Genomic DNA, 25708 nt, shown 5'->3' on the forward strand with positions numbered 1-25708 from the left:
GTGAGGTAGCTACCTTTACCATCCCCTTTTTACAAGTGAGAAAATTGAGACACCAAGAGATTTGGTCATTTGCCTACAAATGACCAAAATGTCAGTCAGTCAAGATGGATGGATGGATAGATGAATAAATCAACTGTTAGGTAAGTAAAGATATTTATGAAAGATCTTAAAATCTCTCTCCTCATCAAATCTAACTTACGTTTTAGTTACTTGAAGCCAGAGACTAATTGAGAAAATATGAGCCCCTCCCAAGCTACTAATATAAAAGGAAAATTTAATACTCAGTCAAGGGCAGAGTCACACCAAGTGGGATGTGAAGAGAGGCAGACACACACACACACACAGGCAGCACCGACATCTCACACTGATCCCTACACAGAGCCAGCACAACCCAGTTACACACGGACACGGAGGCCCTGAGAGACAAGGCGACACAGGGAACACAGCACCACAGAGGATACAGGCACATGCCCCTTTAGCAGAGCACAGAAGGATCAGGACACAAGAGTTCTGTGCAGACTGGACAGGCACTGTTCTCTCTCATTCTCTCTCTCTCTCTCTCTCTCACACACACACTCACACACACACACATCCCAGTATAATCAAAGACTAGGATGGGTATTACATTTGAAACCAGACTGGACACGTTGAGCGCACCTTGCCAGGATGTGCTCAGAGACAAGGTCATTGCCACAGACAAGGACACAGATATGCAGAAATGCCTACCTAGTCAGAGACATGCACACACAGGGAGAGATTCTCTCTCTCTCTCCTCCACCTCTCCCCCCAGCCCTGTCTCTCTCTCATACACACACCCTAATCCCAGCAGGCAAAACACAGACAATATCAACCTGTCTCTGGCAAAGCCGCAAACAGAACTACGTACAGCTTCTCTCTGAGCTTCCGCTCAGCTGAGAGGAGCGTGGACAGAGGGTTCCAGCCATACGGGCCGTCGTCTCTTCAAGCTCAGAAGCTCCACAGTGTCTGTCCCTCCTTTCCTTCCCCACCTGCACCCCTTCCAGGCTGTCCCCTAAGCCTGCTCAAGTGAGCCGTGCAACTTTCTCAGGCTCAGCCTCTCCTCAGTCTGTGTGGCTCCCCTGAGAGTCCAGGGCGCAGCCTCAGGGCCCAGGGGCTGCAGTCCCCACCTCCTCCACCTCCTCTGCTCCTCTGTGGCAGCAGAAAGACAGCCAAGGGCTCTTCGTCCTTTCTGTTAGGCTAGGACTTATCTGAAGAGAAAGGGCAGAGGCTTCAGTCTGAATTCACTCCCCTCCTCCCTCCACCGCAGCCCCAGGATTATTTCAAAGTGCAAACAAGACTGTGTTTGATTTACTGATACAGCCTCGGGGCCACAGCGGCAGGCACACAGTAGGTGCTCTGTTTCACTTTAATATCACTTCCCCACCAAAGCCTTCCTTTAGTTCTTGAAGCTGGCTGGGGTTGCCACCCACCTACCCACTTGCAGGGGCACACACATACACAAACATGCATTATCAAGTACATGGATACATATTTATGAATTTTATCACACTGTTATTAACAGTGTTATAATGTAACTATTAGATAACATTGTAATTAAACAATGATTGATATAATTATTTGCTTAATGTCGTCAAGCTATAAACTCCATGCAGAGCTGTAGAGACCAGATTTTATTTACTCTGGATTCTTGGAGCTGGGATCAATGACTAGCACACTGTGGGCATTCAGAACTTTAATTCAGCGAAGGTCTCTATTAAATACCCACTATGTGCAAGTACATCTAATCTTCACCATGACTTTGCAAAGTCACTTTGGGGGTGAGAACCCTGGGGGACTTACCCAAGTTCAGACAGCTAAAGTAAGAGCAGGCATTAAAACCCAAGGCAGGCGATGCCTGTTCAACTCTGCCCCACTGAGCTGCCTGGCCCTCGGCGTCCTCCTCAACGAACTGGAAATCCGTCTGATTCCCCACCCCTCCCTTCTTAGTTCATACCCAGCCCCAGCCCCGTCGGCAGTCGCACGCAGCACCCTATTGAGCTTGTTCTCTGGAGGCATCACTCACACTCAGGTGCACGTGGCTGACCATGCACATTTCCCATGAGAAAACTATAGGAGGAATTAAAGGTTCCAGTGCCCAGGCCCAAACCAGCTGGTGGAGTTCTAGGCCTAAGCTAGCCCAGAGAACAGAAACCACATGGGGAAGGCCCTTACTCCTGGCCGGAGGCCCCCTATGCTGGCCTCAGCTGCTTCTCCTCCTTTGCACTTCAGGCTCAGCTGCACCATCCCAGGCCCCGTGTGCCCACCAGGTGAGCAGGATTCTGACCTGGCCACTGCTGTGTGCTTTAGGCACGCCCTTGCGCTTTCTGGGCCTCAGTTTCTTTGTCCCCCAGTCGATGGGGCTGGAGGACCTTTCAGATTATCTCTGGCTTTGGATGTCCACCTCTGCCCGGTGACACTGTCCTGTCCTCCAGTAGCAGTGGCTCAGGCTTGCTGGGTACTCACTGTGTCTGGACACTGTTCTCAGAACTCCACACCTGTGGGCTAGCCTGCTGATGATGCCTGCGCTGCCATGTGTTGTCCCTGCTTTATGATGGAAGAAGCTGACATCCAAAGAAGCTACTTCATTTGTCCAAGGTCACTAGTCCGTGGTGGCACAAAGCAGTATCCCAAGGGGCCGGCACTGTGGCCTAGTGGGTAACGCCACTGCTTGTGGTGCTGGCATCCCATATGGCCATGGGTTGAAGTCCTGGCTGTTCCACTTCTGACCCAGCTCCCTGCTAATGCACCTGGGAAATTAGCAAAAGATGGCTCAAGTGCTTGGGCCCCTGCACTCTTGTGGGGGACCTGGAAGAAACTCTTGACTCCTGGCTTCGGCCTAGCCCAGCTCCAGCCTGTGTAGCCACCTGGGGAGTGAACAGCAAATGGAAGACCCCTCTCCCTGTCTCTTCCTCTTTCTCTGTGTAACTCTGCCTTTCAAGTAAGTAAATAAATCTTCTTTTAAAAAACTTCCTTTCCTAAAAAAAAAATCAACAGTATCCGATAACTTAGCGGTGTGATCATTTATTCTGTTGGTCAGCAATCTGCGAAGGGCACAGCTAGGCAGCTCTCATGCAGTTGCAAGCAGGTGTCCGCAGGGCTGCTGGGAGGCTGGACCAGGCTAGCACCCCAGAGGGCTCACTCACACATCTTTCAGACCGACCCTGGCCCTAGCTGGGAGCTTGGCAGGGCCGCTTAGTTGCCTCTGCAGCACGCTCACCTCCGGGTGGTCAGGCTTCTTAAGAGGAGGCCGTTTCTCCCAGAGTGTGCAACCCAGTGGCCAGCGGGAAACTGCAGGATGGGTCTGGCCTGGCCCAGCCCCAGTCAATTGTGGCTATTTGGTTTAGTGAACCAACAGAGAGAAGATCTCTTTCTCTTTCCTTCTCTTGCTCTCTAACTCTGCCTCTCATATGAATAAATAAATCTTAAAAAAAGTGTATTTTGGTACAAAACAATTCTGAAAACCATGCATTACTTTTTATGATAGTATGCATTTTCCACGAACTCCTCCCTCATTTTTGTTTTAAAGGCAGAGAGAGAGAGAGAAAGAGAGAGAGAGAGAGAGGGAGATTCCATCAGCTGGTTCACTCTCCAAACGCCTGCAACAGGCAGGGCTGGGCTGGACAGAAGCCAGGAGCCTAGACCCCAGTCCAGATCTCCCCCATGGATGGCAGGGACTCAAGTTCTTGAACCATCACGTGGCACCTTACATGGTGCTGATTAGAAGCAGGTGCCCCAAGCTGTGCCTAATGCTCACCCATTCATGAACTTTTTAATGGAAAAAAATGATGCATGGATTTCACATTTTTGTACCAAAGCACTTACATTTCATTTTTCCATAAACTTGTTGACGTCTCCTTGTATATCTACCCCTCCCCTGCAACCAACACACCTGTGAGGTGATTCAGACAGGGACGAGGGCATCAGGGTGGAGAGCGAGGATACCGCAGCATCTGCGAAGAGATCTGAGAGATCAGGCCCCGCGGCTCTTTGGAGCGGGAGGATGTTCCAGGCAGAGAGAGAACAGCAAGTCCAATGGAGCCGAGTATTGGCAATGAGGGCAGAGCAGTGGCAAAGACAAAGCTAGAGTCTTGTAGACCTTGGGCTTGCTCTTTTTTTTTTTTTTTTTTTTGACAGGCAGAGTGGACAGTGAGAGAGAGAGAGACAGAGAGAAAGGTCTTCCTTTGCCGTTGGTTCACCCTCCAATGGCCGCCGCGGCCGGCGCACTGCGGCCGGCGCACCGCGCTGATCCAATGGCAGGAGCCAGGAGCCAGGTGCTTTTCCTGGTCTCCCATGGGGTGCAGGGCCCAAGCACCTGGGCCATCCTCCACTGCACTCCCTGGCCACAGCAGAGGGCTGGCCTGGAAGAGGGGCAACCGGGACAGAATCCGGCGCCCCGACCGGGACTAGAACCCGGTGTGCCGGCGCCGCTAGGCGGAGGATTAGCCTAGTGAGCCGCGGCGCCGGCCCCTTGGGCTTGCTCTTAACTGAGTTGGGGGCCATGGGGACAGAACTGTGGTCAGTTTCTGGACACATTTTAGGTGTCGAGTCGCCGAAAATTGCTGAGGGACCAAATGTGGTGTGTGAGAGAGGGGAGTTGGGGATGACTCTAAGATTTCAGGTCTGAGCAACCGGAAGAAAGTAAGCTGCCGTTTACTGAGATGAGGATGCCAGAGCAGAGCGAGGAGTGTTCTTTACCATGAGGCCACGTTCGAGGTCAAGGTCTGGCACCTGGGAAGAGGAAGCACCCAGGAGCCCCAGACCCTAAGGTGGGTGTTTGCTATATTGTGGGCAGATCTGGAAGAACGCCCCCCCCCCACCCCCCATGATCCAGGCCATGCAGAGAACCTTCCTGTGAGTATCCAAAGACATCACTACAGGGTTACCTGCCTTGTATGTCAAAGGGAGGTTATCCGGGTCGACCTGGTCTACTCACACGGGCCCTTAAGAGGCAGAGTTTTCCTAGGCTGGAAAGCGGGCGTGAAAGTTAGATTCAAAGGGTGAGAAGGGTTTGTCATTCTGATGGTGGCCCTGAGGCAGGAGTGGGCCATGTGCAAGGACATGCACTTGGGATTGACTCCTGACCAACAAAGAAACAGTGACCTCCTCCTACAATGGGGAGGAGCTCGAATGCCAGCGACCTGAATGAACCTGGAAGCAGATTCTTGCCCACTGGCTGTAGAGGAGAGTCCTTGTCTGGCTGATGTCTTGTGAGATCCCAGGTGGAAAGCTGGGGCTGACTGCAGTTCTTTATTTTTTTAAAAAACAAAGATTTATTTATTTATTCGAAAGTCAGAGTTACAGAGAGAGAGAGAGAGAGAGAGAGAGAGAGGTGTTCCATCTGTGGATTCACTCCCCAGATGGCTGCAATGGCCAGGGCTGGGCCAGGCTGAAGCCAGGAGCCAGGAGATTCACCCAGGTCTCTCACATGGGTGCCGGGGTCCAAGGACGTGGGACATCTTCTACTGCTTTCTCAGGCACATTAGCAGGGAGAGCAGAAGTGCAGCAGCTGGGACTCCAGCCAGCGCCCGATGCCGGAGCTGCAGGCAGTGGCTTTAACCGCTACAGCACAGCACCAACCCCCTGCCCAGACTTCTGACCTGTCACAGGGGCAGGAACTAGTAACTAGGTCTTGTTTTTAAGCTGCTTATTTATTACGCAGCATTAGGAAACAAAGACAGCCATCAAACACAGAGCGTTCCTGTCCCCATTCTACAGATGAGCAAACCCATCAGCGAGGTAGAAGATAGTGCCGGGGTCGGGGGGCTGCCTGGACCGTCCCCCCAGGCTGCTTCAAACAGAGGGTGGTCGCAGCTGGGAGGGAGAGACATCTGGTTGTGGGGGGTGCCGGGATGGGGAGCCTGGGTTTCCCACTGTGCTGGTCTGAGTGTGGAGGCTGTGGGTAGGTCTCGGGAGGGCTGTGGGTTCCTGGTGTGTGTATGTGTGTGTGCCTGTGGGGGTGCATCCCAGTGCCTGAGTGCAAGTCCGAGTGTAAGTACATCAGGATACACCCATCACTAGGGGTGGCTAGGTCTGGGCGGCTCAGTGCTGGGGCCTGAGGGTGATTCAGTGATTCACCGTATTTCACAATCAGTGCTCTGTGGTCAAAGGGAGAGGGGCGATGGGCGTCGCTGTGCACCAGTCTGAGAGTGCGTGTGTCCCAGGTGTGTGAGCTGCAGTGCCTGTCTGCTGCTTGGGTTTTGTGGGGCCTGCGGGTCTCCCTGTGGGGAGGCCGAGTGCCACAGGTGTCTGTGTGCGAGTCTGAGGGTGTCGATCGGGTATCCACCCGTGTGGGTCCTCGGGTCAATGTGTCCAGGTGTCTGTGGGGTTATCTTTCCGGCGTCTGCGCCTGAGTCTGAAGGCGCCCGCAGCGCATCTTGCAAAGTGAACCCGTCCGTGCGGGCGCGCGCGGTTATCCCAGGGTCTCTGCAGGGGTCCCCGTGCCGCTCGCTCTGAGTGGGTCCCTTCGGAGCGGCTGTCTCCGGGTGAGGCCTGTCCGCACCGGTGACTGACTCCTGCATCTATCTGTGACGAGTCCGAGGGCTGAGCGTGGGGGACACAGGACCCGGGCGCAAACAGCCTCGCCCCGCGATCCCTCGCGGCCCGCGCACAGGCCCCTGCGGAGGGCGGCGAGGAGTGGACGCAGCGCCCGCCCCCACCACCCCCAGCCCCAGGCTCCCACGCCCCGCAGGCTGCGCCCCCTCCCCCGGGCGGCGCCGATTGGCTGCGGCGCGCAGCTCCGAGCCCGCCCCTCGCGGCCTGCGGGGGGCGCCGCGGGCCAGAGCGCGCTGCGCCGCCGCCGCCGCCGCCGCCACCGCGCCGCCGCCGCCGGGAGCACAGCGCAGCTCGGGCTCCGCGCGCCGCCAGCTCCCGGCCTGTCTGCGGTCCGCCCGCTGGCCCCGCTGCGCTCGCCAGCCCCGCCGCGGAGCCCCGGCCCGCTCCCGGGCCGCCGCCACCACGCCGCGCGCCGTACTCCGCGTCAAGAATGGGGCGGCCAAGCTGCCCAAGCCGCCCGCCGCCGCGGCCGCGGCCGAGGCGCCCGGCGCCGGCGCCGGCATGGAGCGCTCGCAGAGCCGCCTCAGCCTGTCCGCCTCCTTCGAGGCGCTCGCCATCTACTTCCCGTGCATGAACTCCTTTGATGACGAGGACGCGGGTAAGCGCGCGGCCCGGCCCCCGACCGCGGGGCTGTGTCGGGGTCTAGACCCGGGGGCCCCCTTCCCCGACCCGGCGCGCCCTTAGAGGTGGCCGCTCTCTTCTCCCCACCCCCAACCCTGCTCAGGGAGGCGCCCCCCAGGGTCTCCTTCCCCATCCTGGGGACCCCAGAGTCTCCAGTATACGCTGCCTTCTACCCTTTCCCCGGAGACACCTCGATCGTCTGCAGTCACCCCTTTCCCGCAGGTGGGCCCTTTGGGTCGCCTGGATCCAGCTCTCCCTGCTCACCTGCCCCTACTGGATGTCCCCTGCCTCATCCCTGGGTCCGACCTGCCACCCTCCCTGGGTGTCCTGTCCGTTGGCTCTTCAGCCTCGGGGGTTTTGGCCGCCTCACTCCGGGGCTCCGACGCGCCCCCCGCCATTGGAGGTGGCGCGCGGTCCCTATCTCTCCATCTTTGTCTTGGCTGCATCCAGAGGCTCCCTGCCCGAGACCCTCGCCTGGGGGCCCACGACCTTGAGCGCCCCGTTTGTTTCTCCTCCCCTTCCCCCACAGACCCCTGGTTGTTAGCGGAATGGGGCGGACAGCGAGAAACCGGCCAGGTGGCGGCCCTTCCTCTCGAACAGGAGGGAGGTGCAGGGCGGCGCCAACTCCACACTTGCGCGCCGCCGCCGCCGCCCGCCGGTGTCGGTGTGTGCCCGACCTCAGGTGCTCCTGTCCCTGGAGTAACCCCTTCTGGGTGGGCTGAGCCCTGCCTCGGTCCCGCGGCTCCAGTCTCCTGCTCCCAGGCCTGCAGGCGACCTCAGCCAGAGCCCGGAGAGCGAGAAAGCTACTCGTTGGGATTCTGGGATGGGACGGAGGGACCCACAGAGTTCAGGATCTTTGGGGGGAGGTAGCAAATCCTCCAACAGGTGGGGTGGCCAGAGGGCTTGTGGGGAGAGTTCCATGGAGAGTGCTGGATGGGGAGGCAGAGTCAGGTCCCAGCCTTCATTCTGTCTTTAGGAGCTGTGACCTTGGGCTAGCCATGCCAGCCTAGAGCCTTGATTTCCTCATCTGTGAAATGGGCACGGCAGTGCCTGGCTTTAAAAAGTGTGCTGGGAGCCACAGATGGGAGGGGGCAAGAGGGAGAGCAGTAGAGGTGGTAGGGAGGAAAAATGGCTTCAAGGCTCCGCTGACAGTGGGGGCTGTCGCCCCTAAAAATGCGTGTGAGCACCATCCACAAAAGTTGGCCTGCAGTGTTAGGGGGCTCATCCCTGCGTGCAGGGGCTCTTGTCTGGCCAGCCTGGCTATGTGAGGTCTATTAGAGGGTAAAGCAGAGGACGACAGAGGCGCATGTTGTGGCGCTCCAGCTGGAGACAAGTGAAGGAAGGAAGTTTGTTGGCAGGCGGTAGGTGTGCCATGTGCAGAGTTGGCGCACCCAGCACCTCCCTCCTGGAGGGGAGGAAAGGCTGCCACCTGGCTGGTTTCTCACGGTCCACCCTGGTCCGCTAACAACCAGGGGTCAGGAGCTCCAGCCTGTGGGGGAAGGGAAGGAGAAGCAGGTGCGAGCCGCTCAAGGCCTCATCCGCCGCGGTTGATCGTGCCGCTCTGGACCTGGAGTTGGGGGTGAAGATTGTGAATGCAGAGCCATTTTACAGAATCACCATCTCACAGAGAAAATGACAGGTTCAGAGGCTTAACTCCTCCTCCGTGTAGCGTGGGGAGGTTGTATTATTATTTTGGGCAAGGCAAGGTGAGGAGGTATGGGGGCTCCACTGGAGGATAGTGGAGACAGGAAATCAGGTTAGCACGGAGGTCAGGGAGAGGAAACCTCACCAGCTCAAGTGAGCTGGCTCCCACCTGTCACTTGTCATCTGACAGCGCTCCTGAAGTTTAGCAGGCCACTCGGGTCTCAGGGACCAGGCGGGCAGGAGCATGGGAGGCAGGCACGGTTTGTTTTTTGTCTAAACTCATGCTCCATGTCATGGGTGCGATACCTTGGTCATTACTGCAGGCTGCAGGTGGCTCAAGTGGGAGCAGATAGCTTCCCGCAACATTAGAGAGGTTTCCAAGGGTCTGCCAATGGTTTTTCTCAGTGGATTTCTCTAGATTCTTGCATTTCACTTGGAAGAGACCTGGAAGTCATCTTGTCCAAGCCTTTTTGCCCCCCCCCCCCCAAAGGTAAGGGTGTGTGTGACTGGGAGAGTGTGAGTGACTGCAGCCACAGTGTGTGGTGTGTGTTTGTAACCCAAGGTCATCCAGGGAGGCAGGCACAGAGCTGAGTCTGAAATCGGGTTTCTGGTTCTCTTTCCAGTAGCCGGTAGCCCTCCCTCTGAAAGAGTTTTAAAAAGCCGAAAGAGAGGCCGGCATTGAGGCATAGTAGGTTAAGCTTCTGCCTGCGGTGCCTGCATCCCATGTGGGCGCCGGTTCAAGTCCCGGCTGTTCCACTTCCCGATCCAGCTCCCTACTGATGGCCTGGGCTATTGCAGACATTTAGGGAGTGAACCAGTGGCTGGAAGACCTTTCTCTCTCTCTGCCTGTCCCTCTCTCTGTCTGTAACTCTGCCTCTCAAGTAAATAAATAAATCTTAATAATAAAAAAAAAGTGAAGCCAGGTCTCATTGTGCCTAGGTGAGGCCTCCAGGAGTGCCTGCCAGCCAAGAGTTTGCTTTGGGCTTCTCAGGCTCACTGCTCATCATGAGGGATGCTTGGGGTTTGAGAAGGGAAGGGAGAAAGTCAAGTCATTTCCAGAAGACTAATGAGCGCCTGGTGAAAGTTGGAAGTAGGAAATGTCTTGGTGTTGAATTTCTCTTGTTCTTTTCAAAGTCATTAATTTTCTCATAAAAGAAATCTTTTGGTTTCATCCTTTCAGAATAGCACCATGTTGAACTAATTTCTGAGAGTGGCTGGGAAAGTCTCAGGTGCTGGAGGGGACAGCTGTGGAGGGAGGCTGCCACACAGGCCTCAGGGCACCTGCCTCTTCCCCGCCCCCTCCTCTGGTCCTCTTAGTATCTGTCTGTCACACAGGTGACCGGTCCCTTGTTGCTGCTTCCAACTCATGTCAGAGCCTTCTCATCAACTACATGGAGCCAGAGCCATGTTCAGGGCTTCTGTGCCACCCTCCAGCCACTTCCTGGAGAGAGGATGTGAGGAGACTTATTGTCATTAGCCTTCATGGGGGCAGAGCCCCTTCCTGCTTGGGACTTGGGCACCTTGGCCCTTGGGCTGGGCAGAGGATGGGGCCCAACCCTCCCCACCCTTTCTAGCTGCCCCCAGGCCCAGGATGCTGTTCACCCCAGGTCCTTAGCATTTCTCCCCGGAACTCACAATGTTGCTCTTGTCTCTGCCCAGGGACACTGCAGCCTTTGAGAGAGGGGATGGGGGGGTGGGGGGCGGAGACAGAATCTTTGTGTCTGTGTCTTTGTGGCTCAGCCTCATGGTTACTGGGTTTGCAGTTGGGGGAGTTGGGGTGGGGAGGAGTTAGAGGTGTGACCCCAGCTTTTTCATCTGTATGAGGAAGAAAATAAGAGCCCAGGCCACGTAAGGTCAACCCTTAAGAAACAGTTGCCTCCTGCTAGACATCTTCCTGGGCACTTGCAGTGCGCTGTCTTACGTTGCTCTTCAGAGCAGCCCTAGAAAATGGATATCCTGTTCACATCCGCTTTTCAGGTGTGGAAATTGAGGGACAGACATGGGATTTGTTCAAGGTCAGTCAACCAGGAGGTGGACGAGATGGGATTTAAGCTGGGCAATGGGACTTAAGCGTCTGTGTTTTTAATTATTATGCTGTTTGAACTGTGCAAGGGGCTTAGTATCGCACCTGGCGTGAGGTAGGCTCTCTACACACCTTAGCTGTTATCTGCCTTATTACAAAGGAAGAGATGTTTCTGACCATGACTGTGGGTTTGTGGAGGTGAAAAACCCAATTCTTTCTCAAAATATTAGCTTTTGACTCTTAATAGACTAATTTTATTGTATTGTAGTTACTAAGGTGGAACTGGGCCCTCCTTCCTTGAAGTGGTTTAAAGATGGGGCTGGGGAGGTGAGGAATTTGCATGACAGATGAGGGTGGGAGCATCCGTGCTGCCTGGTCCCCGTTCCCCTGCTCTTCCTGACCTGTTCATTGGTGCCACATCTGCAGTCCCAACTCTGCCACTGTGCCTGGGGGCAGAGCTGAGGGGCTGGAGGGTCTCCAGGGTCCAGCAGTTCCGAAGGGAGGTGTCGCATTGGGGTCTGGAATTGAGGATGGCGTTCCTGCGCCTGACCAAGTGGTTTCAGCGTCCAGTTCTCCCCCACCCGCCCAGGAGAAGGGCGGAGGAGCTGGAGCAGTCAGCTCCGATTTGCCCATAGGATGGATGCTCTATCCAGCGCAGGGAGGAAGTTGCCATGGCAACACCAGCCAGCTACCGGTCCCTTTCCTAGCGGTTTGGGCCACATCTCTGGGCTGGAAAGCCCTTCATGGCACCGCCTTCTTCCGCCTAGACTAAATCTGATGGTAGGGAGCAAGGTGGGTGGGACAGACAAGCTAGCATCATAACCACCACCCCCCACTTGGATACAGGGGAACTGGGAGGGGGTTGTCTGAGTTACTTCTGGGTTCAGAGCTCTCCGGATCCTGCCAGACACATCCTGTTGGGGGGGGGGGGGAATCAGAGTTCCGGTTCCTGTCCCCACCCCCAGGCACCTGGAACAACCGCCCTGGAATCTTCTCTCCCAACCCCTTCCAAATCTACTCCATTTGCCGGAGCTTTCTTTCCCAGACCAAGTGCTAACTTTTGTCCTTGAAATAGGACCTGAGCTTTTCCTGGGGAGGGAACTGTCCTGCCCTCCCCCTCCTTCTCCGGGTGGTGGGAGTGAGAAGGGGGCTGGGCTGGCTGGGTGAAGGGGAGGCCCTGCTCAGGGAGGCGCCAGGTTGATGCTTTGAATCCTTGGCTCCCATTCTCACCCTCCCCCCACCCCGGCCACTTCCTGTCCTCCTTCTCCTCACCCTCTCCAGTTTAACCACCAAGTGCTGCATCTCCTTTATGTCTCTGGGAGCAGGACAGAACTTTCTAGATGTGTACAACCAGAGCACGGTAGAGAATCAAATCAGTTATTACTGTGGTTCAAGTTAAGGGGGCGGGAGGGACAGTGTAGAGCCAAACCACCTTATTTTAAATGATCATTAAAGGAATATCTCAGAAGAGCCAGGAGTCTAAGGATTCCCCCCTTCCTCCATTCGGACATATCCACACCCGTGGGGCTCTCTGATGCCATGAGAGGAGCATGTTGGTCCTTCTCGCCCCTTCCCTTGCCCCAAGCTCCTAGGCTCTTGGCTCTGGCTTCCTTGCTTTGCAGCTGCCAGAGGCCCACCTGGATCTGTTTGGTGAGAAAGGGGAAGGAGGGGTCCATCCACCTTGTTTCCCTTTGAGGAGGCGGCTCTGCCCCTCCCCCCGCCACCTGCTCCAGTCCCAGACACAGAGCCAGTTCCACCTGTGGGCCGAGCTGGGGCAGAGTGTGCGGAGCCTTCACCCTCAGCCGACCTCCTCGCATGTCCCCAGGCCTGCCTTCCACCTTGACAGCTGTCACCTGGGCCTATCTTTTAAAAATTGTCAGAAGGGCACCACTTTTGGAGAGTTTTGCGCCCAAATGTGCGGCATGTCTTCCGCTTTAATCCTGGACCCCCCTCCCCCGCCGCTCCAGGCACACACCCTGGGGTCCATGTCAGTTTCACTGTCTCACTGTGGTGGAAAGGTGAAAACCAGCTTGCATTTGACTCCATTCTGGCCCTGTGGCCTCCAGCGAGTCCCTAACCTTCTGAGACTCACCTGGCAAAAAGGGCTAATTGCCTTGGTCTGAGTATAGCTTAGGTTTGTAAACACAAGGTGACCACTGGGCCACTCTCAGGGCTTTGCATGTTCCTGCGGAATCCTGTAGCATCTTGAAGGGGCAGCTACTATTGCAGATGTACCCATTTCACTGATGAGGAAAGTCAGGTGACTTGGAGTAGTTTAATGACTTTCTCGGGATTGCACGGTAGAAAATCCAACCCTGGAGTGTGTGACTCGAGGCCTCTGGGCATGAACTGAAATCCTGGGTGGGAGCAGGCTGTGCATCCCTGGGAGCTGTGCTTGTGCTGTCACAGTGGGGGGTGACAAGGGCTGTGGTGCAGGGGGCCTGTTCCAATTCCAGTGTGCTCCACCAAGATCCATTCCCCCTGCTATCCCCCTCAGCCTGTTGGGGCGCCTTCCTGGCCGTGAGTTCCGGGATAGCCCCCCACCCTCAGCCGGCAGGCAGCTGCTGTGGCTGCCTGGCCTCCTTGAAGAATCCAGTTGTCTGCCCTGGCCCTGGGGGCCCAGCTATCACCTGCTTCTCCAGACCGATGTAGGCCACTGCTGGATTATATTTAACGCTGTGCTATTTCCACTTGACAGCTCCAGAGCACCGCCCCCCCCCCCCGTCTCCTTCCTCCCCCCTCCCCTTCTGATTCACTCGGAAACTGAAGAGGCTGATGTCAGCGCCTTATTCTTAGCCCCCGTAATTGTAACTGCATTTAGCAGTGCGCACTTCATTAACAGCTTCTGTGGCGGGGGAGTGAGATGACTGCGCGGCTGGGCAGGGACACAGGTGGAGGTAGGGCGAGGGCAGCTGCTGCTGGGCCGCTGGCCAGCTGCCTTCTGTGGCTGGACCAACTGGGCAGGTTCCAGGTGTGGCTTTCCAGCACCGGCAGTCGCGGAAGGACCTTGGACAGCGCTTCCGTCCGGTCCCTTAAGGGGGCAAGAAGGGAAGCTGAGACTCAGAGAGGCAAAGTGGCTTGCCAAGGTCACATGGTAAGGGTCCAGAACTGGCCTCTGAGTTCAGGTTTTCTTCTCTGGCGTGTATTTATCCAATGAATAGCGAATTAGCTGCTCCGTGCTAACCAGTGCTCTAGATGCCAAGGTTATATACTGGGAAGCGAATCAGATGTGGCTTCAGCTTTCATGGAGTTGTGAGCTGGGCTGGGGGAGAGGGACAGTAAACAAGTAGGCATGGACAGAAAATAATTTCAGCCTGCCTTAAGTGGGGAGCTAGTGTTAAGTGAGGTAGTCAGGGGAGGCTCCCTGGGGAGGCGATGTGTGAGTTGACACCTAACTGGCAAGAGCCAGGGAGAAGAAGGAACAGCTGTGCAGCGGCCCTGAGGTTGGTGCGAGTTCGGGTCTCGGGGAAGAGAAAGCAGAGCAGTTAGCTCAGGGAAGTGGCCGAGGGGAGGTGGAGTCAGAGGAGTAAGCAGGGCCAGGTCGTCTCAGCCCTGAAGACAAATGGAAGGAGGAGTGCCTGGTGGGGAAACTGAGGACCGGAGAAGGAAAGACAAGACTCCCAGCTGGGTGGAGCTGGGGGGAGGCCGGGCACTCGAGCCTCCAGAGTCCCCGGCTCTTTGTTCTTTGGTCCAGGTGGCTGTGCCTGTAAGTGCACAATGTGGCTTCCTTTCGCTCCGTAGCTGGAAGGGGTCATGGAATTGGCACAGGGGCCCCATCTGCCCTTGTTCCCTCGATGCACCTTACCTGGCTGGCAGAGCTGTGCACAAGCATGGGCGGCTTCCACCAAGGGACAGGAAGAACATGGCTTTGGGTTCCTGCAGACCTGAATTTTCATTCTGCCTGAAAATTGCATGACCTTGGGCAAGTTTCTTCAGCTCTCTGGGGCTCAATTTTCTCATCTTTTAAATGGGGGCATAATTATTGTAAATATTTCAAAGGGTTATTGTGAGGAGCAAATAACAGGATATACAATGTGCACTTGGCCCAGAGCTGGACAGATGGAATTAGGGTGTCCTCAGGGATGAAGACAAATGAGACGGAGTGCTGCTGCTGCTTTTTTTAAAAAATGCGTTTATTTATTTGAAAGGCAGTTACACACAGAGAAAGAGCTTCCATCTGCTGGTTCACTCCCCAAATGGTGGCAATGGCAAGGGCTGGGCCAGGCCAAAGCCAGGAGCTAGGAACTCCATCAGGGTCTCTCACATGAGTGCCAGGGGCCCAAGGACTTGGGCCATCTTCCACTGCTTTCCCAGGTGCATTAGCAGTGAGCTGGATCAGAAATGGAGCAACCAGGACTGGAACCGACGTCCATATGGGATTGCCAGTAGCTTGACTGGCAATATGACCGCGCCATCCCCCATCACATCCCCCATCCCCCATCACATGGTTTCTTAGTCCGTGAGTCTTGGCTGCTGCCTGCTTTGCAGCTGTCCAATGAGCAGGACCCCAATGCTCTGGGAAGTCAACGTATAAATGCTACATGAGTTGACCTGAGTAACGCCCGAGGTCATGATATCCTTTTATTGAATACTGGACTTAGGCAGCTCTGGGAATTCTGAGCACCTCTTCCGGGAGGGAACAGGCAGTCCCTTCCAGGCGTTGGGAAGAGATTGGCTTGTGTACTGAAATCAGGAAGTTCCTTTGTGGGCGAGCCTGTAACGGGAAGAAGTCAAAGGAATCGGGCGTGTAAAGGGGCGAGCTGCTGGGAGGTGCCTTGGGCCTTGGCCCGAGTCTGTTTATTTGGATGTTTGAGGGGCTTGCTGGTGATTTCCTGGGGAAGGTTGGGGTCTGGCCTGGGTTGGGGGCAGGGGAATGGATCTTAAGGTGTGTTCAGATTCCCATCCAGCCCCATCAGCCTTAGAACCTGAAGACAGACGTGTAAAAGTGGTTTCCAGAGGGAACGTATCCTAATCTGATGGGACACGCTGCCCGTGAGGGCGGACTCCCGAGAACCACCAAGCGGGGATCCTGGCTTGGCACCCGTGCCCTTGTCCGCCATGTCTGCTGACTGTGGAAAGTGGAGCAGGAGGCAGCCATACGGGGAGACTTTGAGACGAGGGATTTCCAGCACACAGAAGGCCTTGCAAAGCGGAAGCAGGCATCTTCCCGGTTGTCCAAAGGCCTCCTGCAAATGATGTCATTTGCACTCTGGGTGAGGAAGGGTGGGCTGGTGGGCAGTGCGTGGCTCCACGCCGGATTTGTGGTAGACACTGTCTGCCCGGAGAACCCCCTGCGGATACCGATTCTTCCTGTCTCCTACGGCTGCTTCTCTGTCTCTTTGGGTCTCAGTTTCCCCACCTGCAGAGGGAGAATCCCCTGGACCTGGTTTAGGTAAAACTAGAGTCTCCCAGAGAAGGGGGCATCCCTGTCCAGCACCCGCATCCCCACCCCGGACTTCCTGCTCCACTCCTGCCCCGAAATAGCCATTTTTTCCTCTGTAGAACATTTCTTCCTGCCAGAGTTTCTTTCTTTCTTTCTTTTTTAATTTCTTTATTTGGAAGGCAGAGAGAGAGAGGGAGAGAGAGATCATCTGTCTGCTGGTTCACTCCCCAAATGTCTGCAATAGCCAGACCTGGGCCAGGCCAAAGCCGGGAGTCTAGGACTCCATCCAGGTCTCCCACGTGGGTATCAGGAGACCAAGCACTTGGGCCTCTTCCACTGCTTTCTTAGGAGCATTAGCGAGCTAGACAAGAAGTGGAGCAGCCAGGACTCAAACCAGTGCTCCAGTGTGGGATGCCAGTGTTGCGAGGGGCAGCTTAGCCCACTGCACCTCGACTCCATCCTCCTCACCCCCTCTTAAGTTTCCATCTGGCTGATCTTTGGTTAATTTGGCCATTGAATAATTTTTAAAAATCAGTATTTTTTGGATTATATATTATGTGCAGATGCTGCAGCATTTTATTTTATTTTTTAAAGATGTATCTATTCACTTGAAAGGCAGAGTTACAGAAAGAGGTCTGCCATCTGTTGGTTCACTCCCCAAATGGCTGATCTGAAGCCAGAAGCCAGGAGCCAGGAGCTGCCTCTGGACCTCCCATGCAGATACAGAGGTCCAAGACCTAGGTCATCCACCACTGCTTTCCCAGGCCACAGCAGAGACTGGGATCGGAAGTGAAGCAGCCGGGACTTGAACTGGCACCCACACAGGATGCCGGCACTGCAGACGGTGGCCCCACCTTCTCTGCCACAGCACCGGCCCTGCTACAGCATTTTAAACACACACAACATCTCTGATAAGAGGTGTCTGGGGACCTGCGTCCTCTGACTCTCTGTCCACTCACTGTTTGCAGCTCTCACAACCCTCTACAATGCTATTCTTGAGGTTCTATATTGGATTAGTCAGCCTGAGGCAGGAAACCTTATAAAGAAACATAGTCTGAGGGCTGGGCTTGTGGTGCAGCAGGTTAAGCCTCTGTTTGTGACACTGGCATCCCATATGAGTGCCAGTTCCACTCCCAGCTGCTCCACTTCCTATCCAGCTCCCTGCTAATGCACCTGAGAAAGCAGTGGAAGATGCCCAAGTACTTGGACCCCTGCACCCACATGGGAGACCTGGATGGATTTCAGGCTCCTGGTTTAGCCTGGCCCAGCCCCAACCCTTGTGGTCATTTGGGAGTGAACCAACTAGCATGAAAGGACATCCAGGCAACGTCAGCCTCCCTCCCACCTCAGCCACCCAGTCCCACTCCCACTCCCACAAACCCAAAGAGGCCTCTAGGCTACCAGTGTTTTTTTTTTGTTGTTGTCAAATTCCTGTTCAGCACGTGTGCTTAGCACCAGTCCAGGCCCTGTGCCAGGCACCATGGGGGTTCCTAAGAACTTAAGCTGTACTGTGCACATACAGCATTGTGGGGCCGTGTTACAAACTGCACATCCAGGTGGCCTCGGGATGCATCCTGGCTCTGCCACTTCTTGCCTTTGTGACCATGTACCTGTTACTTCTCTGAGCTTGTTTACTCATCTGCAAAATGGGCTTCTACTAGCCCCTTCTTTCCTCAAAGGCATTGGGGAGAGGAAGTGAATAAATACTTGGAAGTACTTTGTTGGGAACCTGGTACACAAAGTGTGTTCGGTGCTGTGGCATAGCGGGTAAAGTCAGCGCCTGCAGTGCTGGCATCCCATACGGGTGTCAGTTTGAGTCCCGGCTGCTCCACTTCCCATCCGGCTCTCTGCTATGGCCTGGGAAAGCAGTAGAAGATGGCCCAAGTCCTTGGGCCCCTGCACCCGTGTGGGAGACCCAGAAGATGTTCCTGGCTTTAGATTGGCCCAGCTCCAGCCGTTGTGTTTATTTGAGGAGTGAACCAGTGGATGGAAGACCTCTCTCTCTCTCTCTCTCTGCCTCTGCCTCTCTGTAACTCTGCCTTTCAAATAAATAAATCTTAAAAAAAAAAAAAAAAAAAAAAAGGCAGTAGCTGGTACTGTGTTAGCACCTCGAAGTTGACAGTCTCTCTGAGTCATCCGTTCTAAGTTGAGGCCCAGAGAGAATGCTGATTTGCTGAGAACCTCACAGCAGGTCAAAGACAGGAACACCCTCATGGTGCCTCCAGGGTCCCAGCTCAGGGCCTTTCCCCTTCCCCTGAGCTGTCCCACGTGGCCAGCCCCATCCTTGCTGGCACCTGAGGCTCTTTAGGTCTTCACTGGTATCTCTAGCTCTTCAGTCCTTGGTAAATGCCACCTGGAGTCACCCTGGGCATGGGTGTGAGGACATGGCCCTGATCCAGGCCTGTAATGGAAACGAGCTAATGCTTCAGCAAATGTCATGGGAGACATTGTTCACCTGCCTGGGCCCCCCTAGGGGCCACCCAGGCCTGGCCATCTGGCTCTACTTCTGATGGGCGTACTGAGTCCTGGCAGCAGGCCCCCACCTGGGCAGCCAGGCACCGAGAGGAACAAGGCGGGTACCTCCAGCCCGGGAGAATTTGGCCTGCAGTTGTGTCAACCTGAGAAGACTGCAGAAGGTGGGTGAGTTTGCCTGAGGGTGCTTCAGAATGCTTGTGGAAGGCAGAATTAGAAGATGAGCTTGTTCTAAACAATGCTGAGACCCGTGCGTGGTTTTCTCATAATACACAGTTTTCATGAACTTTGAAGCCCCCACCTATGCCCATGGTCTTGGCCTAGGACACATATCTGGGCAAGCCGTGGCCTGTGGCATGCCCTCGGGTGAAACCTGCTAGAATGACGGGCGTGGGACGGGCAGGAAGAGCAGTAGCCAGCTGTGGGCTCTCAGCTGCAGTCAGGCCTCAGCCTGTCCTTGGAGGGCCCTTGGGGGTGGATGGCTTCCTCTTCTGTGCTCCTGTATCAGGGCAGTTCAGCAGTGACAGGGCCGCTAGGAGCTGGTACCAGCAGACACTCACAGCGGCTGTGGATGGGTGACTTGCTTGGTTAAAGGGGTCTGGTGGGGCTGATGCTATGGCATTGTGGGTGAAAACCTCCGCCTGTGATGCCGGCATCCCACATGGGCCCCGGTTTGTGTCCTGGCTGAACCACTGCCAATTCAGTTCACTACTAATTGCCTGGGGAAAGCAGAGGAAGATGCCCAAGTTCTTGGGCCCCTCCTATCCTTGTGGGAGATCTGGATGGAGTTCCAGGCTCCTGGCTTTGGACTGGCCAAACTCTGGCTGCTGCAGCTGTTGGAGAGTAAACCAGCAGATGGAAGATCTCCCCCGCCAACCCCGTAACTCTGACTTTCAAATAAATAAATAAATTTTATTTATTTTTTAAAGATTTATTTATTTGCAAGGTAGAGTTAGAGAGAGAGAGAGAGACAGAGAGAAAGAGAAAGAAGTCTTCCATCCACTGGTTCACTCCCCAGATAGCCGTAATGGCCGGAGCTGGGCCAATCCAAAGCCAGGAGCTTCTTTCGGTCTCCCACGTGGGTTCAGGGACCCAAGGACTTGGGCCATCTTCTACTGCTCTCCTAGGCCATAGCAGAGAGCTGGATTGGAGGTGGAGCAGCTGGGACTCAAACCAGTGCCCATATGGAATGCTGGGACTTGCAGACAGCGGCTTTACTCGCTATGCCACAGCGCTGGTGCCAATAAATAAATTTTAGAAAAAGGCAGGCAGTGAGGGTGGGTCTGGCCAAGGCAGCAGCCGGCTCCAGCCATCTCCTGTCTGGGCTCCTCAGCTCCACAAGGAGCAATATCCAGCCCTCCTCGCGGGTCACCCTCACCACCTTCCTGCGAGGTGGACATGGCCACCACATGAGGCAGGATGGAGACACTGAGCCTCGGGCTGGACTCGGCCAAGCTGCGGTCACAAAGCTGCCGAGGGGTGGTGTCGGCCTCCACCCAGGCCTGACTGCAGCCCCAAGGGCTTCCCAGCATTCTGCAGTGCGGTTGCTGTGTGCCATGAATATACATGTGTACCTGGAGTGGCTGTGTGGGCTTCCGTCCAAGTCCCTCTTTGAAGGGTGCCTCTTCTGACTTTCTACTTTGCACACTGCAATCAGAAACTCCTTTGTGTCTGACAGAGCCCTTTCATCTGCTTGATCTCACCCGAGGACGGTGAGCAGAGGTCCAGTGTCTGGAGAGGTGGGTGGGAACCCCAACAGGCCCCCTGAGTTGGGGGCTCGGGGGGAGCTGATGTGGGATGAACCTTGGATTTGTCGTAAGAAAATTGGATTCTGGCTCCTGTTTCTGCCACTGGTGACTAGGAACAAGTCGTTCTTCTGTTCGGACCTTAGTTTATTCACTGGCTTGTAAAAGCAGTGGGCAACCCGCATGTCTTCATGATACTGCACCTGTTATGGACGAGCCAAGGCTGTGGCTCAGGGGCGGGTAAGGGCTCCAGAATCGAAGCTCTCCCGGCCTTTGCTGAGGGGGGCGATGTTTGTGCAGGGGATAGTGTCAAATAGGGGCTCCCCTGTAAAATGGGCACAGTGATGTCACCTCCTGTCCTAGTTTGGATTTCCCCAGAAGCAGACCCTAAAACAAGGACTCAAGGGCAAGTATCAGGTGGAGCCCCATGAAACTGCCATTTTTGTAAGTCAGCACAGTTGAATGGCGATTGTCCATGGTCCACGTGGGTCACGAAGGTGACAGATGAAACCCCAGGAGGGGAATGAGAAAGTGAGGCAGAGAAAGAAGCCAGGAAGCAGGGCATCAGGCAGGCGGCCCCACGTGCGGACCCTGGAGCATTGTCTCGTTGGGGACTTTCGGGGGACCGTGGCGAACAAGCTGGGCAGGCATCTGTGTAGGGCCAGACAGCCGGTATTTTAGTCTTTGCAGACCATACGGTCTCTGTTGCAACTTCTTAATCACGCAGTTGTAGTGAGAAAGCAGGCACAGACGATATGTAAATGAACGGGTGAGGCTGAGTTCTAATAAAACTTTATTTATGAGAATAGGCAGCAAGACAGGGTTACGGCTTCAGGACTTGCACCTCCATTTTCCCACCCTGGAGGGAGGGAGCTGGGGTGTGGATACCCCATCTCCCATCAGTCGTTGGTTGAGGGCTGCTGGGTTGGGAGGGGAGAGTTGGTTGGTGCCTGTTGTCTCCCGTCTGCCATAGGGGGTGACCACGGGCAAAGAAATGCAGGTGCTGGCAGGAGGAGGTTCCCCCAGGGCAGGGGATGTGGGAGGGAAGTCCGGGGCTCTGGGGAGAGTGTGCTGGAGAGAAGGTGGCAGGAGGAACAAGTTTCGGAAAGCGCCAGATTATCCAGCCTCCCGGTCCAGCCTTCCCAGGCGACAGGCGGCTTCACGCTTGGTGGTTGTGAGTTTCTGCTCGCTGCCTCCCCTTGGGCCGTTCTCCGGGCTGGAGCGCTCGTCCCCGTCCTTCTCCTCCAGGCCTGCAGTGCCACCTCCTCTGAGAAGCACCCCTGTCTGCTCCCGAGTGGAGCCGATCGTTGCTCCTGGGTGTTCTCACGATGTTTTGCATTGCCCTCTCCAGTGCTTGCTCAGGGTGGCTGTGTCAGCTTTTCCTCTGCCACGCAGGTCAGGGGTGCACAAGGTGACCCGTGTGCATCCCCCCCAGGGGTACCGTTAGGGAGAAGCAGAGCTGAATCTCCAAGTGCCCCCTCTCCCTGTCTCCCTTTCTTCCGCCAGAGGCTGCTCGTGGCCAGGCCCTTTTCTGTCAACTAATTCAGGCCTGGTCTTTGCCCTCACGGAGTGTCCAGTCTGGAGGGGAGAAGGCTGGGCACCAGACACCCCAAAGGAACAAGTACTAATCTGATCACTACTCTGTGTGCCATGGAGGACAAGAGCAGGGTGCAAGGAGAGGCCACAGCAAAGAGAGCTGGCTGGGGGGCCGGGGCCAGGCAGCTAAGCTGAGACCGGGGCAGGCTGAGGTGACCAAAGGAACACAGGGGCGGCAGGGGGTGGGGTGAGTCAGGATGCCCCGAGGCAGACAGCACAGGCTTGGAGAGCGTGACTGGTACGGAGGGTTGAGTCCTGGATTCTGCCTGTGTGATTGGCGCTTGCTGCCGCTCCCTTCCCTCCACGGATGGAAATACTAACTACGAATACAGAATTATGCATAGTATATTGGATGGGGGAATATTTTCCAAATTTCCTATTATCCACACATGGTAAAAACTGAGGATTTCAGGGTGTGGAGACCACACTCCCGCTGGTCGTTGTGTGGCCGCCACCACATTTCCCACACAGCCACACAGCGGTGCCCCTGTCTCTCCTTGGAAGGGGCCCAGGGTCGTTAACACTACTTACATGAGACCCCTCGCCTCTGAGACTGCCAGCTGCTCTGGGAGGTAGGTGCTGTCTCCATCCTTAGTGTGTCGTCCAGGAAGCTGACACGGGAAGGTTTTGCCCACAATCACACAGCAAAGATTCCAGTCCAGCTGTCTGGCGCTGCAGTCCAAGCCTAACCACTTGTCTCTATTGCCTGCCTCACAGGGTAGAGGTAAGAGGGTACCCATGAGTCCTTAGCACAGTACCTGGAACATAGCCAGTGCCCAGTAAATATTAGCTCTTGTTAGTGTCAGCAGCCGTGCAAAGGCCCTGAGGTGGGAAGGGGACGTGGGTGTTTGGAAGCCCAAGGAAAGGAGCGAGTAGTTGGTGAGATGGCAGAACGGGACCTTCCTTGCCCTTAAGGACAGCTGAAGTCCCTGTTGGGTTTTCAGCAGGGTTGTGGCAGACTCAGATTTGGGGTCTGCAAATCTTCAAAGTCCCCTCAGGCTGCAGGCAGGAAAGATGGAGCCAAGAGGCCCAGGGGTGCTCCCCCAGATCCGGCCATGCCAGCAGACAGTCCTCAACCACGGTGGTGACGCGCTTGGTGTCAGGCGGGCTGTGTGGGCCAGCGTGCGGGGGACAGAAGTCAAGAGCGTGTCCCCAGGCTGGCCTGGTGACGCTGGGAGGCTGGGAGTGCTGGTGTGAAGGCAGGAACAAATTCCTCTCCCGGAGACGAGGCCGGGCCAGTTCCGGCTGTGTTGCATTATTAAATTTGTAATCTTCATTCTAATACTTTCCAGCAGTGAATAAGAACCAAATTTAAAATGCCGGCTTTACGTTCCTGGAATGAAGCTCTTTGTCAAGAACTCTTGAAACCCATAATTTCTCACCAGAGGTGAATATCTAAATCTTAAAAAAAAATTAAAATAAAAAAATAAAAGAAAACCACTCTTTAGTTAAGGTTGGGGCTTAAAGAATCGTCGAGTCCCGCCCTGGCTGGGAGCCAGGAGCAGGGTCCGGAGGAGGCCTGGAGTCGAGACTGGGCCGACAGGTGCCCTGGGCTGTCCAGAGAACTGAGTCTCTACCTCTGGGCCTTGCCAGCGAGGAAAGGGAGAGAAGCTCCCACCACGCCCTCCCCGACTCCTGGCAGATCTGTTGATTTGTGAAGGGGTTTGGTGGAAATCGGGCCATGGTGCCCCAAACAGTCCACTGGGTCTGGGTCTCTTGAGTTTTCTCGTGGCGTGCTCAGTGCGTGGTGGACGTGGCCTTGTTCCTGTCCTCACTCTAGGACAGAAAGCTCCAGCTCCAGGGTTGTGAGCCTGTGTCCAGCCAGATCCCTCCTGGCAGGGGGCTGTGCCCTGGGGACCCTGGGGTCCCTGTCCTAGTGGCCCTGAGTCAGCTTCCTGGGGTGCCCAGACCCCTTCTCTGGGTTCACCCTCCTGGGAGTGACTCTGTCCACCACTAGTGCCCAGATGCGTGGCCCCAGAGACACTGTTCGTGGGGTGAGAATGGCATGCCGTGGTGCTCAGAGGTTCTAAATTTGTATGTGGCCTGGCCTTCAAGGTCATTATGGAGGCATATGTGTCAGAATAGGAGGATAGGGCATATTTTATTTAATAGCCTGATTCATGACTTCAGTATTTAGCCAAGTGGGACAGCTTCTGCGTGTACTCCTGCCTTGGGCCCCATGATAGTGGCGGGGGTGTTGGGGCAGCAGTGCTGTGTCCTTCTGAGGTGAGAAAGCCATACTACACTGAGCCTCCCCTGATGAGCCCGTGTCCCTGGTCTGAGAGGAACTCCCCCGATGGACACATGTCCCTGGTCTGGGAGAGGACCTCCCCTGATTGGCCTGTGTCCCTGGTCTGGGAGAGGACCTACCCTGATAGGCCCGTGTCCCTGGTCTGAGAGAGGACCTCCCCTGATGGGCCCGTGTCCCTGGTCTGAGAGAGGACCTCCCCTGATGGGCCCATGTCCCTGGTCTGAGAGAGGACCTCCCCTGATGGTCCCTGGTATGGGAGAGGACCTCCCCTGATGGGTGCATGTCCTTGGTCTGGTCAGCCATGCAGCATGCGACACCTTTTGCCTCGATGGCCCCCGTGCCTGGTGGCAGAGTTGAAAGTCGGCTCCTCCTAAGGGAGGGGACTTTAGAAAGAGCGCCCCTTCTCTGGTGCCCATGGCTGCAAGGCCTGGCCCAGCGCCTGCCCACACCTGGACACCTTTGTGCCAACAGCAGCGTGGCTGTGAGTTCGTGGAGAGAGCCATGGGCGAGACCTGAGGGGAGAGTGCTGACACCCTGGGATCCCGCGATAACCATTAAGCCTTTTTTGTTTTTTTTTGTTTTTGTTTTTGTTTTTTTTTGACAGGTAGAGTTAGTGAGAGAGACAGAGAGAAAGGTCTTCCTTCCATTGGTTCACCCCCGAAATGGTGGCCACAGCCGGCACGCTGTGCCAATCTGATCTGAAGCCAGGAGCCAGGTGCTTCCTCCTGGTCTCCCATGCCGGTGCCGGGCCCAAGCACTTGGGCCATCCTCCACTGCCTTCCCGGGCCACAGCAGAGAGCTGGACTGGAAGAAGAGCAACCGGGACAGAACCGGTGCCCCAATTGGGACTAGAACCCAGGGTACTGGCGCCGCAGGCGGAGGATTAGCCAAGTGAGCCGCGACGCTGGCCCCATTAAGCCATTTTACATGTTAAATATTCAGCCTCTCACGGTAGCTACTGTTTATTTTGTTTCGTTTGCATCAGGTACTCTGGGCCTCTAACCTGGATTATGCTGTTGCAGTGTCAGACTGTGAGGAACGTATAACAGTCGTCATACCCATTGCACGGAGGAACAAGCTGAGGCTCAGAGAGGCTGGGGCGCCTTTGGCCTAGGGCCTTCAGCAATAAGTACACACACAGACCTGCCTGGCGCTGGAATCTGCGAGCCTAGCCAAGGCTCTGCACTGTTTTATTCGTTTTTAAGGCGTTCTTGATGAGGTCAGGAGGCATTTGCCGCATGCCAGGTGCTGAGATGCAGCACCCAGGCTGCCCTCGTCCCAGAAGGAAGGGTAGCAGAATAGGGCCCGTGCTGACTGCTGTCTACCAGGCTGGGAGGCAACGTGCCCCAGGCCACGGCGGAGCCTGTGGTCAGCAGGGGACTCCTGAGTTTAATTAATGTCTG

General features: G+C 55.6%; 1 protein-coding gene across 1 annotated transcript in view; it reads left to right on the top strand.

Annotated features, from left to right (window-relative positions):
- The first annotated feature begins 6796 nt into the window (after window positions 1–6796).
- RIMS4 (regulating synaptic membrane exocytosis 4) overlaps window positions 6797–25708 on the top strand; it is a 61882-nt gene continuing 42970 nt past the window's right edge. Inside the window, exon 1 of the mRNA XM_051845011.3 lies at window positions 6797–7168. Coding sequence (XP_051700971.1) covers window positions 7072–7168 — 97 coding nt within the window. The 5' untranslated portion in view covers window positions 6797–7071. The remainder of the gene's footprint in view (window positions 7169–25708) is intronic.

Source organism: Oryctolagus cuniculus, chromosome 11 (assembly GCF_051225735.1).
Source record: "Oryctolagus cuniculus isolate XC-2025 breed Fujian yellow rabbit chromosome 11, ASM5122573v1, whole genome shotgun sequence".
Lineage (NCBI taxonomy): Eukaryota > Metazoa > Chordata > Mammalia > Lagomorpha > Leporidae > Oryctolagus > Oryctolagus cuniculus.